This window comes from Dasypus novemcinctus, chromosome 4, assembly GCF_030445035.2.
Source record: "Dasypus novemcinctus isolate mDasNov1 chromosome 4, mDasNov1.1.hap2, whole genome shotgun sequence".
Lineage (NCBI taxonomy): Eukaryota > Metazoa > Chordata > Mammalia > Cingulata > Dasypodidae > Dasypus > Dasypus novemcinctus.
Window position 1 is genome coordinate 72,909,534 of NC_080676.1, and position 19,985 is coordinate 72,929,518.

The 19,985-nt window shown below is 44.2% G+C and overlaps 1 protein-coding gene across 1 annotated transcript; it reads left to right on the forward strand.

Annotated features, from left to right (window-relative positions):
• The first annotated feature begins 340 nt into the window (after positions 1-340).
• LOC131278235 (2'-5'-oligoadenylate synthase-like protein 2) lies at positions 341-14,467 on the forward strand. Its single transcript, XM_058295611.2, has 6 exons — positions 341-948; positions 4,565-4,850; positions 5,954-6,129; positions 9,446-9,687; positions 10,163-10,304; positions 13,200-14,467. The coding sequence occupies exons 1-6, from the start codon at positions 616-618 to the stop codon at positions 13,671-13,673; spliced, it is 1,653 nt and encodes a 550-aa protein (XP_058151594.1). The 5' UTR covers positions 341-615; the 3' UTR covers positions 13,674-14,467.
• The last annotated feature ends 5,518 nt before the right edge of the window (positions 14,468-19,985 follow it).

Genomic DNA, 19,985 nt, shown 5'->3' on the forward strand with positions numbered 1-19,985 from the left:
GTTCTAGAAATAAGAATGGAAAGAGGAACGACCCAATGTAAGTGGTGGGGGCCCCTTGGTGATGGGATTATGGATTGTTTTTTTCCTCCGTTTTGTACTTCTGCACTTTCTAAATTTTCTACCATGGAAAGGGATTTCTTATATAATCAAGAGCAAAAACAAGCAATAAATCTAAAAACAAAATCTAAAAAATCTAAAAACAAAACGAAGTATGCTTTGGCTCTTAAAAAATAAAGAGCTCAGTCAGTCCCAGGCCCCAGAACCCTCTCCCCCGGGCAGCAAGCCCCTCCTGACCGCAGGGGCAGACCCCACTCCGTGCCGCAAGGGCTCGGGGCTCCCTCTCCACTGCAGCAGGAAACGGGGAATGGAGAAGGTCAGCTCCAGGACACTTTGGGAAATGACCGGGTCGAGTTTCTGTGTGGAAGTCCCACTTTCTGGCAGCTTAAGCCAGAAGAGAAACTACCACAACTGCCAACTCAGTTTCGGTTTCGGTTTCCGTTTCCCCAGCGTCAGGCTGGCGGGGAGGACCGAGCGGGAGGGCTGGCGACAGAGCTGAAGGCAGCGCGGCCGCGAGAAGGGACGTGCCGCCGGGAACTGCCGCCTGCGCACCCTACGATGGGCCAGTGCGTCTCTGCCCGCTCCAAGTCTTCTTCCGCTTCTCCGGTTTCGCCTGCTAGAAAATTCCCCCTTCAAAGGGACGAGCACAAAGCCGAGCGGATTTCTCCCAAGGAGCTGCTAGGGCCTGCAGAGACGGATCCCACCCAGGACCTGTACGAGACCCCAGCGGATAGGCTGGACGCTTTCGTGGAGCAGAACCTGCAGCCCGACCGGGAATGGAAGGAGGAAATGCAGGACGCCCAGCGGAGGATCGAGCGCTTCTTACGGGAACAGTGCTTCCACGATGAGCTGATTCTGGACCAAGAAATCAGAGTGCTAAAGGTGGTGAAGGTCAGCACCCAGGGGCCGCAGGGTTCGAATCCCAGCCCTTTCTCTTCGGCGCTGTGTGACTTGGAGGCGGGGGGGCGGGATTGTTCACTTAACTCTCCAAGCCTCCGTCTCCTCGTCTTTAACACTGTTCTCTTAGTAGGACTAAATGGGATAAAGCGTGCAAAGGTGCTTTTAAACAGAAAATTGTTCCACAGTCTGGAGGACGGTGGTGATTATCAGTTTCACCATCATCATTATTATTAGTTGGGATCCAGCTCTCTGAGTCCCCAAGGAGTCATGCAGAATAGGAATAGCAGGTCCCTATATGATTTAGGGTTTTTTTTTAGATTTGTTTTTTTATTCACATCCCTCCTCACTGTTTGCGCTTGCTGTGTCCATTCGCTGTGTGCTCATCTTCTCTTTAGGAGGCACTGGGAACTGAACCTGGGACCTCCCATGTGGGAGAGTGGCACTCAATCACTTGAGCCACCTAGGCTCCCTGCTTTGTTTTGTTTCTCATTGTGTTTCCTCTTTGTGTCTCCTAGTGTGTCATCTTGCGTCATCATGCTGCATCAGCTTGCCATACCAGCCTGCTGTCTTGCTTATCTTCCACAGGAGGTACCAGGAACCAAACAAGAGACCTCTCGTGATAGGCAGGAACCCAATCACTTGAGCCACATCTGCTTCCCTGATTTATGTTTTTTTGTTTCCTGTTTAAGAAACCCTGCTCCACCCCCAATGTCATAAAGATAATCTCCTATATTTTTCTTCTAAAAGTTTCTTTTAGAAACTACCTAGCAATTGTTTAATAATATAGTGTACTTTATGGGCAACCTGGGTTTTTAGGGGCTGACATGGTATTCAATAGCTATATATAGCATGGTTTCTACTGAGAAAGTACTAAATTGGAATTCAGTTTTTAACATCATGCTTAAATGAAAAGTTACTTGACCACAGTCTTGATTTTGTTCATTTTGCCAAAATGGAAAACATCTAACATTAACTTAAGTAAATCAGGCCGTGCAGGGTAGTAATGGCTGCTGGAGGTAAGACTGAAAGGGAAGGAAACACAGCCTTACAGAATCTTAAAAAGAGAAGAAGCCAAAAAGGAGGGAGATGTCAGCAAGCTGTGAGCTTCAAAACAAAAATCCAAGAAATTTAAGTTGCAATAGTTGTCTAAAAAGATATAACTTTACCCTTCTAGACTCTGACTCCCCCATATATCCGAATTTTACAAAGCATTTTCCTATAGGGCATTTTCCCAACAACCTTTTCTCTCTGGCCTAGAGCTACATCATCTTTTCTTTCTGAGTCTGAAACCAAAAAAGGTCATCAGGATCAGAACTACAACTGGGATGCATATTTTCTCAAGGATGAGTTTGAAAGTGTTCCAATATTTTACCATATGTTCCAAATAAGCTCTTCCATTGACTCAAATATACTGTTTGTTTCAATGGAGACATGCCATGTACGTTAATATAAATATTGATATCTTGAAATCTCATTCCCACCTTGACAGGTTGCTTTCGTAATGATTTCTATTTCCGGAAGAAGCTGAAACACCCCTAATTTAACTATTCCAACTATTTTGAGCAGAATAAAGAAAGGCATAGAGCCAAGCGTTTATGGAGTTAAAGACCTGACTTGGACAAACACTGATAAACAATAGCAATGAGGGAACATCAAGATTTGGCTTCTGTATTATGAAGTGCGAGGTACATTACGTATATTACACATAATTCAACATTTATTTTCTCTCTGCATTTCTCAACCTCATCAAGCACTAGACTTTCTTAGCTGAAACCTCTTTTCCTGGTTTTGTCCATCCATACTAGGATGCAAGTGCTGTTGGTTGTCGTTTTGGTTTGGTTTTAAGTTGAATGTGCTGATTCCATTTGATTTCCTTCAGTGAGTACCCTGGAGAATATTTTGGGACCAGGACTAACTTTTGCCAGGACATCTCCCGCTGGTCTTAACCTCTGCCACCATCTAACACCCACACTCTTCCTTTTTCTTTAAAAAAAAAACAAAACAAAAAAACAAGAACAAAAACAGGGCTCTTAATGTCTTCAAGGAGCCCAAAGCTTACAGGAATGTAAAGTCCAAATTGCTTCCTGGCGTTTTTAATTACATAAGTAATACTTTTAGCCATAAAATATAAGACATTACAGAAAATTACCAAATGAATAATCTTACTATTCACAAATAAGCACTATTAACTTTTGGTGTACTAAATGTTATTTATAAATAACTACAAAGCATTTTCTTTCATATTTAATTGTAAATACATTTATTTTAAAGTGAATTGGACTTCTGGTATGGGCCAAGATGGAGCAAATCCCCTACAACCTATCTCACAGATTCCAATTAAAGCTCTGCATAAAGGACAAAAAGCAAGTAAACACCAGCAGGCAGATGGGGATTGCATTTAAAACTTAAATAACGGGGCGCATATATAGCTCATGTAGCTCCCGCTTCCCATGTATGAGGTCCTGGGTTTGATTCTTGGTACCTCCTAAAAAACAAACAAATGACAAAAAACAACTCTCATTGTGGAGCAGATGTAGCTCAGTGGTTGAGTGCCTGCTTCCCATGTACGAGGTCCTCAGTTCAATACCTGGTACCCCTAAAAAAAAAAAAAAAATTAAATAACAACCTGAAACAAGGTTGATAATGATGATCATGGGTGGCTCTCCAGGGCATGATTCTGAGTGAAAAAAACAAAAACAAAACACAATTTCAAAAGATCACTTTGCTATATGATACCATTTACGTGACATTGTTGAATCGGCAAAATTACAGGGTTGGAGAATAGATAGGTAGTTTCCAGGGTGTAGGGAAGTGGGTGAAGAAGAGCATGATGCAGAACACTGTGCCAAGAGAACTTGATTGCGGGGGTAGTTTAAAGAATCTACACACAATAAAATGCCATAAAACTATACACATACCCTGGATCAATGTTGATCTGGCTTCAAGACAATTCTGCTTTATTTATTGGGGGGGAGGGTGTGGGAAGGGCTGGGTGAAGGCTACGACAGATCTCTCTACTTTCTTTACAACTTACTGTGAGCCTATAATTATTTCAAAATTCTTTTTTTAAGTGTGCACACTCATACATGCATATACTCATACAAAATATGTGTATAAAATACACAAAAATAGGAGCTGTTCAGTAGAACTTGCTACAATCGTGGAAGTGTTCTCTAAAGGTGTTGTCCGGCCATCGAGCATTTGAAATGACTGAGGAACTGAATTTTTTTGTTTCATTACATTTGAATTAATTTAAATTTAAGTAGCCATATATGGCCCTTGGCTGCCATTTTAGATAGCGAAGGTCTTGGGGTCAAACATTTAAGGAATGATAAATAAGAAACTGGTAACTGTGGTTGCCTCTCTAGAGAGAGGTTTACTGGCTGGGGTGAGATGGAGTTTTATACTCGTTTATATCCTTTGAATTGTTTGGCAGGCATTTCTTTTTTCTAATCAGTGAAAAACCCGCAGTAACACCTGCAGCAAAGGCCACTGTGAATGATGGATACCAAGGGCTCCCTTGGGACCTGTGTCAACATCCCAACTGGAGTGCCTTAAGACATCAGGTCTCAGGGGAGGTGAAACTCAGTGTTGTCATCCTTCACAGGGCGGCTCCTCGGGCAAGGGGACGACGTTGAACCACAGCTCCGACGTGGACCTAGTCTTGTTTCTGAACTTCTTCAGCTTCCACCACCAGGCACTGCTCCGAGGAAACATCATCGAAGTCATCAGTGACAAACTGTCTCACTACAGTGGGAGCCTGGCCTACGATATCACCTTGGCCAAGCCCAAAAAGGTGGTCGGCTCGCCTCGCTCCGTGTGCATCTGTGTCCAGTCCAGAAAGAGCAGTGAAGTCATTCAGGTGGATGTGCTCCCGGCTTTCGATGCTCTAGGTAAGCACAGTGACAGGTCAGGTCTAGAGAACCCAGTCGGGGCCCCTTCACCACCCCAGCCTCGGGGAAAACTGATGGGGAGACAGTAGAGTTTGCTCTTTATTGTGGGTTTGGGGCTGGAACTCTACCCTGAAGATAAGGTCCTCCTAGAAATGCCATGTGTTGTCCTGTCCCACTGTCTCATGGGGAAAGGGAACTTCTCCCAAAGAATGGCTTCCCACCCATTCTGAGGAGGAGACTTGTTTCTCACCCTGTGGGAAACAGCAGGTCCAGCGAACACTTCAGGGTTTTTAGAATCAGACAGAAGTGGACTGAAATAATTTGTATAACAAGGCTCTCACCTCGAAAATACCACACTGAGCGAAAGAAGCCAGATACAAAATGTCACGTATTGTAGGATTCCATTTATATGAAATACCCAGAATGGGTAAATCCAGAAAGCAAATTAATGGCTGCTGGGGGCTGGGAGGAAGGGGGAATGGGGATTGACTGCTTAACGGGTACTGGGTTTTCCTTTGGAGTGATGAAAATGTTCTGGAACTCAATATAGGTGGTCATTGCCCAACAATATGAATGCACTAAATGCCACTGAGTTGTACACTTTAAAATGGCTACTTTATTTTATGTGAAATTTCCTCTCAATTAAAAAAAAACAGGGCTCGTAATGTCTTCAAATTTTGGCTCTAAGACTTCCCTTAGGCAAGCTATTTAACCTCTTCAAGACTCAGTGTACCAACCTGTTAAAGAGGATAATAATATAAGGTTGAACCTTAGAAAATTGATGATACTTGACCATGTTTGACATGCAATAATGGCAGTTTCCTATGGTCCCATTTAACGTTCCCTACTTCCTGGAGCTGTTCTGAGGATTCCATGAGCTTAGCCCAGTGCCTGACATACAGTAAGACTTTGGTCAATGTGAGTGATTTGAAATCTGTCTGACTTTTGGGTATGTTACCAAGTCATCTAGGCCTCCACTTACTTAGCTGTAAAATGGGAAGAATAATACTGCTGCGGTGAGAACACATGCACAGTAGTCCGTTTCTCTATCTTCCCCACCTCAAAGCATAGTTTTTCCTGACCAGCTATTTTTCTCCTCCCAGGAAACTTTTCCCCAAACTTGAAACCATCACCAGAAATTTATGAAAACTTAATAATCAGCAACGGCAATCCAGGGGAGTTCTCGCCAAGCTTCACGGAGTTGCAGAGGCACTTCGTGAAATACCGCCCGGCTAAGCTGAAGGGCCTCCTGCGGCTGGTGAAGCACTGGTACCTGAAGGTGAGGGAGGGGATGGGCCAGGCTGGCAGCGGGGGCACAAGGGGGAAGGAGGGCACATCACAGCCTTTCCTAAGTACAAAAAATAAATAAAAACAACCTAATTGTCCAAGAATGGGGGCAGGTTAAAAAGTGTAAGTGAGGGAAGCAGATTTTGCTCAACTGATAGAGCATCTCACTGCTATACGGGAGGACCAGGGTTCAAACCCAGGGCCTCCTGACCCATGTGGTGCGCTGGCCCATGCACAGTGCTGATGCACGCAAGGAGTGTTGTACCATGCAAGGGTGTCCCCCACGTAGGGGAACCCCACGCACAAGGAGTGCGCCCCACAAGGAGCTGCCCCATGCAATGAAAGCACAGTCTGCCCAGGAGTGGCACCACACAAACAGAGAGCTGATGCAGCAAGATGATGCAACCAAAAGAGATACAGATTCCCGGTGCTGCCGAGAATGCAAGGGGAGAAAAATAATTTAAAAATAAATCTTAAAAAAAAAAGTTTAAGTGAAATAATATAATTGGAAGCTATTTGTCAACCCTAGAGCACTGGACAGCGGTAGGGTTAGCCATTACTCTTGGTGGTGGTGGTTGTTCTACAGTTACCTTCTGTACAGCCTCCTGTGATAGCCTCCTGCTTCCAATGACATGACCCTTAAGGGCAATTCAATAGTTCCCGCTGAGCACAAACATGATTCTCAACAAACTTCAGACCTCACACATTTGGGATAATAATAACATCAGCAATTAGTGTTAATTATGTTCCAAGATCTATACCCAGTGCTCTGCCTACTTTTTCTCAGTCTTTCCAACAGTTCATTAAAGTACGTATTATTCATTTTCTCCATTTTAGAGATGAGAAGACCAAGGCTAAAATGGAGCTGAGATTTGAACACAAGAGTATCTGGTTTCAATGGGAGCAGATGTAGTTCGAGTGGCTGAGCACCTGCTTCCCATGTATGAGATTCTAGGGTCAATCCCCGGTACTTCCTAAAAACAAAACAAACAAAAGAAAAAAGAAAAAGAAAAAGGAAAAAAAAAAGTATCTGGCTCCCAAACCTTTGCTCTTAATCATAACACTAAATATTTTTCATTAAAAATTTAAATTTTTTTGATTATTTGAATATTACACTGGGGTCATTATAAAAAATTCAAACAGTCCAAAAGGCATGAGAAGGAATGTAAACTTCACATGAAATCCCTGAGATAATACCAGGAACATTTTTGGTGACCATTCTTTCATGCTTTTTTATATCTATACTCACACAGCTCACACACAGAATTACATAAATGGAGTCATATCCTGCAGACTGTTATTGTAGTGTGCCTTTTTAAAAATAGACATTTGTTTCTTGACCTTTGGATTTAATTTTTAGGAATTGCCTACTGATGTTATTTGTTTTTTCTATTGGGTTGTCTTTTTCTTATCAATTGTTAAGATCTCGTCATAAATCGTAAATGTTTCTCATATATATTGCAAGTATTTTTACCAATATATCATTTGTCAGTTGGCCTTAATTATAGTATCCTTGACAACATAATGATTACTAATTTTCACATAGACACATCTCATTTCTGTTTTAAAGGTTATTGGTTTCCTATCTTATCCCCTATATTACATGCAAATTCTCTCTAATTTTCTCCTAATATGTTTAATATATACTTTAACTCCATTTGTAACTTATTTTGGTTTATAGTATGATATTGGGATCACCTTTATTTTCTTCCAAATGACTAACAAGTAGTGCCAGCATTATTGATTGAACTATGCATCTTTTTGCCACCAAATTGAAATACCAGCTTTGTAAATTATTAAATTCTCATGTCTACTGGGAACTAATTCTAAGCACTCTGTTCTGTTATGTTTGACTACAGTTTATTCCTATGCCAAAAGCATACTGATTTTGTTATAACTACTTTATAGGATATATCTAGGAAGGCAAATATCAACATTTCTACTTTGCTTTTTCATAATTATCCTAGGCAGGGAAACGGACTTTGGCCCAGTGGTTAGGGCGTCCGTCTACCACATGGGAGGTCCGCGGTTCAAACCCCGGGCCTCCTTGACCCGTGTGGAGCTGGCCATGCGCAGTGCTGATGCGGGCGCCGTGCCACGCAAGGGTGTCCCCCGCGTGGGGGAGCCCCACGCGCAAGGAGTGCGCCCGTGAGGAGAGCCGCCCAGCGTGAAAAGAAGAGCAGCCTGCCCAGGAATGGCGCCGCCCACACTTCCCGTGCCGCTGACGACAACAGAAGCGGACAAAGAAACAAGACGCAGCAAATAGACACCAAGAACAGACAACCAGGGGAGGGGGGGGGAATTAAATAAATAAATAAATCTTTAAAAAAAAAAAAAAAAAAAAAAAAAATAATTATCCTAGGCACTTATTCTATATGAATCTTTTTTTTTTTAAGATTTATTTTTTATTTATTCCTCTGCCCTCCCCACCCCCACCTCCAGTTGTCTGCTCTCTGTGTCCATTTGCTGTGTGTTCTTCTGTGACCACTTCTATCCTTATCAGTGGCAACGGGAATCTGTGTTTCTTTTTGTTGTGTCATTTTGTGTCAGCTCTCCGTGTGTGCAGTGCCATTCTTGGGCAGGCTGCACTTTCTTCGTGCTGGACTGCTCTCCTTACGGGACGCACTCCTTGCACGTGGGGCTCCCCTATGCGGGGAACACCTCTGCGTGGCACGGCACTCCTTGCACACATCAGCACTGCACATGGGCCAGCTCCACACGGGTCAAGGAGGTCCGAGGTTTGAACCGCAGACCTCCCATGTGGTAGGCAGATGCCCTAACCATTGGGCCAAGTCCACTTCCCCTATATGAATCTTAAGATCCCTTTATCCCATTAAAAAATCTACTTGAATTCTAATTGGGATTTCAGTGAGTTTCTAAATTAGTTTTAAAAGTATTGAAGATTTCACATTATTACTCTTTCCCCTCCACCATTCAATTTGTTCCAATCTTGTTTTATATTCTTCTATGTGTGTGCATGTGTTAGCTTTCTGCAGTTATATCCTATATCCACTATGAGATATTGCCTCCCACATTCTAACTGAATAACGTGGATTGATGAAGTAAAAAAGGTCCACAAGACCCTCCAACTTCTTCTTTTATTGAAATCCTAATGACCCCAGGACATGATTTCCTTTCCACCCCATGCCCCTGGGTCTAATGTAAAATTTCATGGTTGTGCCACATAATTCAAATGTACAATAAAGTTGATGAAATATTATTGGGGCCCTGGAAACAGAATTCCCAGTACCACAGCAACAGCAGTGCCTCTCTCTATCCCCCTTCTCTCTCTCTCTCTCACTCAACAGTATTTGAAACTTAGATATCCAAGAGCACAAATACCTGCAAAGTATGCACTAGAGCTACTGACCATCTACACCTGGGAAATGGGTACAGACAAAAGTGAGAACTTCGACATGGATGAAGGATTTGTAGCTGTGATGAAACTCCTCACAGACCATAAAGACATCTGCATATTCTGGACCGAGTTCTATGATTTTCGAAGTAAGATTGTCGGACTCTTTATCAAACAACAGTTGAACGAATGCAGGTGAGTATGTTGGTTGCATTACTTTCAGCTGCAAGGAAAATTCAACACAAACGGTTCAGAAAATAAAGGGAATTTATTGACTTTTGTAACAGAGAAGTCCAAAGATTAAAGTAAGCTTCAGGTGTGGTGTGATCTAGGTGTTCACTAGGTAATCAGGGCCCCATTCTGTGGATCGCTCAACTCTGCCCTTCCCAGGGTTTCACTTTTGACTTCATGCAAATTTATTCATGGCTACATTCCATGTCGCCCATCTGGAAACATACCGTCCAATATACCTATGCCCTGGCATTCTAAACGAAATCCCCGAGGTGCACTGTGATTGGTCCAACTTGGCTTACCTCCCCAATCCTGAACAAAGAGCTTTTGGTCTGCAAGGAGTTCTCCCTATCCAGAGGCACACATGATCCTGTACCATCCAAGTTCCAGAGACCAGGGCCCTGAGTGCAGCTGAGACCTGCCCCCTTCTATCTCTCAGGCCTGTCATCCTGGACCCAGCTGACCCCACCAATAACTTGGGAAAAGACAAGAGATGGGACCTGGTGGCCCAGGAGGCTAATCACTGCCTGCGTCAGCGTTGCTGCCAGATTGGAGACAGCAGCCAGGCTTGGCATGTCCAGGTATAACCCCCCTCCCCACAGTCATGACTCAGTGCTCGTTTTACTTCACCCACCCGAATTCCTCCCAACTCCTGCCACAGCTCCTAAAAATCCTGGGACAGGAAACACTTATCCTGGAGAAGTCTCGGCCAAACAGCTGTGCAGTTCTTCCCCTTCTGCTGAAGGCATTTGTGCCTCCATTTTTCCCCCTGTAAAATGGGCACAAGGATTCCTGCCCTGCTCTGTAGCCATCAGAGGGATCTGGTCAGAGAATTTATTAACATAAATTTGTCCTCTGGGGCAGGGGTTCTTAACAAGGGGTCCATGAGTTTGAATTGAAATTCAAAAAAGCATTATTCTTGTGGGAACGTGTTGGTGCAGGTGTGATATATTTATTAAATAATACGCAGTATAGTGTGGACTTAGTAAGGGGTCCATGGTTTTCACCTGACTGGCAAAGGGATCCATGGAACAAAAAGGGTTAAGAACCCCTACTCTGGGGTAATGTTTCCCTTGCTATGTTCTAAAGTTCAATCCTTGCTAATAAAATAAGGAATGTAACTAGATATATCCAAAAACAACACAGAAGGAGCATAGGGTCCCACCGCAGACAGCAAGCCCAGCTGCGTGGCCTCCTTGTTTGTGGCTTTTCCCACGAGGATCACAGCAATCCTGCGTGTGGATGGAATCCAGAGTCAGAGACCACAATGCTGCTTATGAGCTCACTGAGAGATCTGACTCCCCCAACCTGCTCCCCTTAGAAAAAGCTCTTCCCCAGCTGGGTGTTTCAGATACTGCAGAGAATTCAGATGACTAATGCATCAGAGACCAACATCCAGCAATGTGCCTTTGACTAGGAATGGCCAGCTGACCGGGCATGAGATTTACGGTACAGGCCCATACTTCAGACTCCTGCTGAGATGCCTTCCAATAATCCTTATTATTATTATTTCACACTTTGTGAAAAGGTAATGCATGTTTATAGAAAACAAAAGCCAGTAAAACAGGAAAGGGTACACCATTGAAAATAAATTTCCCTCTCATCCCAGCACCCATTCCCTCGGTTCTATCCCCTCCCAGACACCCACTTATCAATTTCTTGCATCTCCTTCTAAGGATAGATGATCTGTACAAGCATATACCTGTGTCTGATTGTATGTCCTGTTTGAGGGGCAGTTCTGTTTTTTATTTAAATTATTGGGGGTTATCTCATTAGTCAATTATATTTTCTTAGAGACAATTCTATACCCACATATACAGACTTCATAGGCATAACCATATATCAAAGTGCTCATCAGGACACTTTTGAGAGTGGTGATATTAAAGGGGGTGATATTAAATCATATACTTTATAAATATGTATCAATAAAGTTGATTTGTTTTAAAAAAAAGAATGGGAGCCAACCTCAAAGTGCTGCCAATGGCCAAAGGTAGAACAATTTGGGCAACAAAATAAATAAAATAGTATTGGATTATATGCCACGGAATAAAATAACTATCCATGAGACCATACTGCTATAAAGGAATAAATAAATAAGGAAGAAGGGACATTCTTTCCTTGCAGAAGAATTCCAATTAACAAGCGAAGAAGGAATGAGGGAAATACAAAATCACCATTAGGCAATCACCACAGTAATAACTGTTGCGGGCAAGATCCACCAACAGATACTAAAATCAGTGTGTGAAATTTTGAGGAAAAATTATCTGCATAGTCTCAAGGTATCTTCCCCCAAGACATGTATCAATTTTAAAGGGAATAGTAACTTAGTAGTGGAGAATCCAGGAGGGCTACCTTAAAGCGATGGAGGTGAACACCACTAGTCATAAGACATGTCAACACTGTGTACCCCTTAATATGATGGACTGAGATGGACACATCACTTCTGTGATTTTCTTGTTAAAACATGCCTGGCCTCAATCATATCATAAGAAAAAACACCAGGCAAACCCAGATTGAGTGATGGTCTATAAAATAACTAGCCAGGGTTCATCAAAAGTGTCAATGTCATAAACGACAAGGAAAATACTGAGGAACAGTCATGGATTGGGGGAGACTAAGGAGACACAGCCAGGAAATGCAACGTGCAATCCAGAAACAGAAAAAGGACAGGTTTAGTTAATTACCAATGCTAATTTCCTGGTCTGGTCATTGTATGATCATTACATAAATTGTTGACATTAGAGGATGCTGGTTGAATTTTCCAGACTATCTCTATAGTATATATCTAGTATACTATCTATATTTATATATTATCTACATAAATATATATTAATATCTATCTTTTCTCTATACTATTTTTGTAGCATTTCAAAATAAACAGTTAAAATTTTAAAAAATATTTTAGGACAATGACATAAATCAGGGTTGCCCTAGACAAATGGGAATATACAGTCATCCTAGAGCTAATCACTCTTTTTAATTGCTGTATCCTAATCCAGTTCATGGGAGGACCTTACTTTAGAGAAGCAGGACCCTGTTGATAAGAGTTTTAGGGTGCTTGCAGTTGGGCTACTGCAATGCCTATGTCCTTGCACACTGTTCCCAGTGGCTAACATGCACTAAATCTCACAACAGCCCTCCAAGGTAGCCCGCGGTAGATGCAAGTATTCCTCCCGGGTGAAAGGTGGGAGGACTCTGAACGGTTCCCAATGGGAAGACTGGTTAAGAGGTATTGCCAGTCGTTACTGTGTTCTCTGGGTGAGTCAGAGGGCAGAGAATAACCCAAAATGTCCTACTTTGCCTGGGACAGTACTGGTTTATGGCTGTTGTCTCCGATAATTATTGATATCAACTCCTTTTACTTTAAGAAGTGTCCTGGTAGGCGATAAATTCTATAGTCAGTTTCTAGAAGGGGGAGGTTTTGGAGACAGACATGACTGCTCAGATACCTTCACCAGCTCCTCCCTCCCTTCCAGCCAGCAAGGGATGTCAAGGTGACGGTAAGACAGACCGGGGAGAAGGCCTGGACACTCCTGGTGGACCCCTACAGTCCCATCTGGAAGATGAAAGTGGAGATCAAGAAGACACGTGACACCCACGGGCAGCTGCGCCTCTCCTTCCAGAAGCCAGATGGGGAACGGCAATTGCTTTCCAGCCGGCAGACTCTGGCAGATTATGGGATCTTCTCTAACTTGAGGATCTGGGTGCTGGAAACCTTCCCCCCTGAGATCCAGGTCTTTGTGAAGCACTCTAGTAGCCAAAGCAAGGCTTATGCCATCGACCCTGATAACTCCATTTCTGACTTGAAAATGAAGATTGAGAAGGCTGGTGGGCCTTACATGGAGGATCAGATACTAAAGTTCCAGGGTCGGCACCTGCGGAATCATTGCAGCCTCAGGGACCTGCAGATCAAGGACTGCAACACCATCATTCTCATTAAGAGAGCCTGACATGTGCCTGCAAGTCCCCAGGAGAGGCCATGGCCAGGCTGCCTCTGACATTCCTCTCTGTCCCACCCCTTTCCACCCAAACCTTCCAGATCTTTTCAAAGCAGAAATATGAATTTACCCCTCCTGTCTTAGTTTCCCGGCTGCTAAAACAAACACCATACATGGCTGATGAATGGAAGTCTCCTGCTTACAGCTGTAGACTCAGTTCCCTGGTGTAGTGGTTGACCATCCTCACCTCCCTGTTAGCTGACCTGGATAAGTCCAACACACCGGAGAGTAGATGTTGCAACTCTGCTGAGGCTCCTCAGGATGGAGGAATAAAATGTGGATTAGCATGGACTTACTGGTATTCTACTATAGAATTATTGTGGCTCTAGCAATGAAAGAAATTATATCATTGATGGGGAGACAGTGGCCATGGGAGTTGCTGAAGGCAGGGAGAGGGAGAAAGGTGTGATATGGGCGCATTTTCAGGACTTGGAGTTGTCCTCAATGATATTGCAAGGACAGATGCAGGGCATTATATATCCTGCCACAACCCACTGAATGGACTGGGAGAGAGTGTAAACTACAACATAAACTATAATCCATGCTGTGTAGCAATGCTCCAAAATGTACTCATCAAATGCAATGAATGTACCACACTAATGAAAAAAGTTGTTGATGTGGAAGGAGTGGGTTGTGTGGGGAGTGGGGTATATGGGAACCTCTTATATTTTTTAATGTAACATTTTGTGTGATCTATGTATTTAAAAAAAAAAAAAAAAGAAAGGAAAAAAAAATACCATACAATGGGTTGGCTTAACAACAGGAATTTATTGGCTCACGGTTTCAGGGGCTAGAAGGCTTGTTTCCTCCCGAGATCAGAGTTCCTTGGCTTTTCCGTCACAAGGCAATGCATGTGGCAGTGTCTTCTTTCCCTTCTAGGTTCCACTGACTTCTGGCTTCCTGTGGCTTTCTCTCTCTATGTCTGACTTTCACTCTGCTTATACAGGACTCCAGTAATCCAGATTAAAGCTCATCCTGATTCAGTGGGGCATCTTAACTTGGAGTAACATCTTCAAGGGATCCTATTTTTTCTGGGTCCATACTCACCAGAATGTGGACCAAGACCAAGACTATGTCCAAACCAGGGTACATACTCTCCCCTCCTTAAAATTCCCCCATGGCTCCCCATTACCTGCACAAAATAGAGTTCAAGACCCTGTGCTTGGCATTCAGTGTCTCTGAGAATCTAGCTCTTGCTTACCCTATACTCCAGCTGAATGTCAAGTCACTGCTCCAAGACTGAGTAAACTATCCATCCCCCCTTTCCCCCCTCGATGTTTTCATCTTTCAACACTCAGCCTCTAAGACAGTAGTTCTCAAAGAACAGTACCCAGAGCAGAACCAGGTCAGACTTCTATGAGAGCACCCAGGACGCCTCATTGTCGTCCTTTGTTGAATCATCTATCTCCCTGGTCTAACAAGACTTTATAAGAACTGTGCCTTATTCATTGAATAGTAAATGCTTGGCACATTTTGTTGATTCAAAGTCAAGGAATGACTTTGAATACCCATTGTTTGGGGCGCCCTCCAGCCTATGTCTCATTCTTTGAAATTACCCATACTCACCCACTCAAGCCCCATAATGGAGTGGTAGACCTGGTTCCCAAGTTCATACCCAATACCTTCATTCCTCTGGCCACAGCTAATTGGACTAAAGGTGATCACCTGACACAGAATAGAATATTTCCATTGGCCGGACTTTGCCAACCAGAGTTTGAGTTCTGCAGAGTGGGAATGGGTACAGTGAGCTCCTCTTACAGTTAAAAGAGGGCAAATATCCGAGCAGAAGTGCAGGCAGGACTTGACGGGGTGAGAAGCCCAGCCAAGCCTACAGGTTAGCAAAGCAAGAAGGCCATCAGCAGTGGGAAACGAGCCACACACAGCAGGACACAGACCCCATCGCCCTCACACAGCCCCAGAGGAAGAGAAGCTGCAGGATGCTGTTCATCCTGCCCTTTTCAATCAGATTCCCCCTGTATCTTTTCAGCAAAGTAAATTGAGTAAGCTGCCATTCACTGAGGGAGTCAAAGCGGATGTCCTTTTCTGTCCGTTGACTAAGATTTGCTTCGGCAGCTCAGCAAAACTGGTTTTTTCTCTTCCTGAGTAAATTAATAATTCTATGTAATTACATGACATTTACACCAAGAGACTCTGTAGATACGATGCCATTTGATTCTTCTCCTCACAGCTATCCTGGAAGTTAGATAAACAATTAATACTCCTTTTCACAGATAAGAATCCTGAGGCTTAGAGGATAAGGAATGAGGTTCAGAGGGCAGCTTCTGTGGAAGAGGAACCGTGACATTTCAGTGGGGACACCTGGAGTAACACATCATCTGGAAGGAACCCGTTTCCCTCCCACCTTCTCTGGGCTTCTCCCAGAGGCACATCCGAGCGCTATACTCATCCTATGCTAGCCTTCTCCAATCCCTTCAACGATATTGTCACATCAAGTAATGTCACCCCTTTGGCCACAGCTGATTGCATCAGGGATGGTCCCCTGACTCTGGATAGACCCATCCATTGGCTGTGCTAAGCCAGTCAGATTTAGGAGATTGGGAACTATTAGTGCTTGAGCATTTTCTATGTGCCAGGCATAGCACAGCAAATGGCAATCCTTTTATTCTCACAACAAGCCTAGAGCGATAACCATAGCCCCCATTTACACGTGAGGAAACTGAAGCTCAGGCAGGTAATGAGTGTTGATCAAGGTCACACAGCTAATAAGCAGCAGAGTTGAGATTCAAGCTAGTGTCTTTCTGACCAGAGACTCTGCACTTAACCACTTTGTCATCCTGTCTCCCTTAGTGGGCCCCACTTCTCCCCACCACCCCAAAACTCTACACTTCAATTCTCACTTTTATAATGAACAGCCTGCAGTGCCTCAAATAGATCAACTGTTTCCCACCTCTGAGCCCTTGCTGTGTTTTTCCTTCTGCCTTTCATGCCCACTTTGGATCTGCTACTTCCTAGCAGAGGGTCCTTGGGCAGGTCATGCAGACCCCCTGACCTCGACTTCCTCAAGTCTACAGTGGGATTATAACGCGCGCCTCACGAGTTTGCTGTGGGAATCAGAATGCTAACTCACTTCTTGTCACTCCCTTGACTTGCCGCTGCCCTCACACTATGTCAGAGCCCATTCACCTGGCATATGACCCAGTGGATCATTCTTCTTCCTTCAAATGACATATTCACTTGGCTTCCAAAACTCCACTCTGGGTTTTTCTTCTTTCTCACCGGCTACTTCTCAGTCTTCTTTGCTAGACTCTTGCAACTCTCCGGACTCTTAATATTAAGTGCCTGAGGGCTCAGTCCTTGGTCCTTTACTTTCCTCACTACATTCATTTCACTGATAATCTCATCCAGTTTCCGGGTTTTACGTATCTATCCGGTGATGACTCCCAAATTTGTGTCCCAAGCCCAGACCTCTTCCCTGAAAGCCAGATTCGTAGAGTCAATGACCCATTCCACATCTCCACTTGGATCTCTAATAGGCACCTTCACCTTCACAAGTCCAAAACTGAGCTCCTGATCTTCATGCCCAAAACATGACCCTTCCCCAGGCTTTCCCATCTCAGGTAAGGGTAATCCCCGCCTTCTAGTGGCTAAGGCCAAAAGCCTTGGAGTTGTCCTTGACTCCTTACTCTCTCACACCATCCTCTGTTAGCAAGATTTATCAGCGTTACATTCACAATACACCCAGTGAAATAATACCGTGTCTAGATTCACTTTGAACTAACACAGGAGGGAAGATGTGGGTGGGGGTATAATTGAAACAAGATAGTCTACAGGCTGGTAAGTGTTGAAGCTGGGCGATGGGACGTGGAGGTTCATGATATTATTCTTTTACGTTTATGTTTGAAACTTTTCATAATAAAAGACTTAAATCGTGGGAAATGGATGTAGCTCAACTAATTGGGCTCCTGTCTACAATATAGGAGGTCCAGGGTCGACGCCCAGGGCCTCCTGATGAGGGCAAGCTGGCCCATGCAGAGTGCCAGCCCACACGGGAATGTCACCCCACGCAGGAGTGCTGCCCTGCATGGAAATGCCGCCCCCACGCAGGAGTGCCAGCTGATGCAGAGAGCTGGCGCAGCAGGATGACACAACAAGAAACACAAAGGAGAGAAAATAAGAAGACGTAGCAGAATAGGGAGCTGAGGTGGTGCAAGAGAGTAATCACCTCTCTCCCATTCCAGAAGGTCCCAGGATCAGTTCCTGGAGCCGCCTAATGAGAATACAAGCAGACACAGAAGAACACACAGCAAATGGACACAGAGAGCAGACAAAAGGGGGGCTGGGGGGGAATAAATAAAAATAAATCTTAAAAAAAAAAAGACTTAAATTGTACTACTTCTCACTACCTTCACTGCTATCACCCTGACTCAAGCTACCATATCTCTCACCTGAACTGTTATTTTAGCTTCCTTACTAGGCTACTACTTCATCTCACTCCTGGCCCTCTCTGATTTCAATCTAATCTCCCCTCAGAAGCCAAAGTTATCAGTCCTGTTAAAAATCAGATAAGGGAATCGGAGGTGGCTCAACTGATAGAGCATCCACCTACCATGTAGAGGGTCCAGGGTTCTATACCCAGGGTCTCCTGACCTATGTGGTGAGCTGGCCCATGCTCAGTGCTGCCGCACTCAAGGAGTGCCATATCACACAGGGGCACCCCCACATAGGGGGGTCCCATGTGCAAGGAGTTCACCCTGCAAGGAGAGCTTCCCCGCATGAAAAAAGCACAGCCCACCCAGAAGTGGTGCTGCACACACAGAGAGCTGACGCAGCAAGATGACGCAACAAAAAAGAGATGCAGTTTCCCAGTGCCACATGGTAATACAAGCGGATGCAGAAGAACACACAGCAAATGGATAGAGAGAGCAGACAACAAGGGGAGGGGGGAGAGGGGAGAGAAATAAATAATTTTTAAATCTTAAAAAAAAATTTTAAATTTTTTTAAATAAAGGACTTTCTTAGGAAAAAAAAATCAGATCAGATCATGTCCCTCCTCTGCTCAAAACTCTCCAATGGCTCCCTATTTCAAGATCCTATACCATCTGAACCCCATGCTTTACTGTTTAAACATCATCTCCTTCCACTCTTACCCTTGAGCATTCCATTCCAGCCACACTGCTCTTCCCAAAATCCACCAGGCACATTCCCACCCCAAGACCATAGCGCATGCCATTCCTTCTGCCTTGAATCTTCTCCTCTCCCCACTCCCCACATACACATGGATAACACCTTGCCTCCTTCGTGTCTTTGCTCAGATGATAGGCCTTCCCTAATCACCTTTTTTAAGACTGAACACCTACTCACTTGTCCTGTTTGCTGTCTCTCTCCAACACTAGAACATAAACTCCCGCAGGCAGACATTTTTGTCTGTCTTGTTTACTGCTGTCTCCCCAGCACCTGCCTGGAACATAGCAGGCACTCAGTAAGTAGTTACTGGATGGATGGATGAATGAATGAATGGCATTTAGATCTGACCCCTGCCCACCTGTCCAGGTGCCTCTCTGATCCTTCCCCTCCCCGCCCTCCAAGTTCAAGTCATATTTGGCCACTGCGTCTGGCACATACCAGGCTTCTTCCTGCTTCCAGACTTCTGCCCATGCCATGTTCCTCTTGTGGCAGATCCCCATTCTTTAAGACTCACCTTAAGCAGGTATCCATTAACAGCACATGTGACTGTAGAAAACTCTTCTGCCCTGCTTTCCACCAGGTTCCTGTGCCCTTTTTCTACCCAAGCCCACATCACACTGGACTCTCAGAATCTCTCTCCTTGTCTTTCTCCCCCTCTGCTCTGGGAACTCCGCCAAGCAGGAAACACATCTTGTTTTGTCTTCCTACCACAAAGCCTGCCACCTAACAGGCACTCAGTAAAGATGTGGTGAATGAAAAATAATATATTCACATGTACTGAGGGCTTTCTCTTTTCAATGTTCCACTTCCTTATCATGCTTAATCTGCACAACAACCCTATGGGTGGGTACTATTATTAAACCCATTTTATAGATAAAGAACATGAGGGTCAGAGAAATTAAGAGTCTGGTAGGGGAAGCAGATGTGACTCAAGAAGTTGGGAACCTGCCTAACACACAGGAGGTCCCAGGTTCAGTTGCTGGTGCCTCCTAAAGACAAGCAAGACAGCGAGCTGGGAGCAGATTTGGCTCAACTGATAGAGCATCCGCCTACCACATGGGAGGTTCAGGGTTCAAACCCCGGGCCTCCTGACCCGTGTGGAGCTGGCCCATGTGCAGT

Bases quoted from the DNA above. Each gene is read 5' to 3' on its own strand.
- LOC131278235 (XM_058295611.2), top strand. From the start codon at position 616: ATGGGCCAGTGCGTCTCTGCCCGCTCCAAGTCTTCTTCCGCTTCTCCG. The intron at 949-4,564 runs GTCAGCACCCAG...CATCCTTCACAG, and splicing joins GAGTGCTAAAGGTGGTGAAG to GGCGGCTCCTCGGGCAAGGG. The intron at 6,130-9,445 runs GTGAGGGAGGGG...CTCACTCAACAG, and splicing joins TGAAGCACTGGTACCTGAAG to TATTTGAAACTTAGATATCC.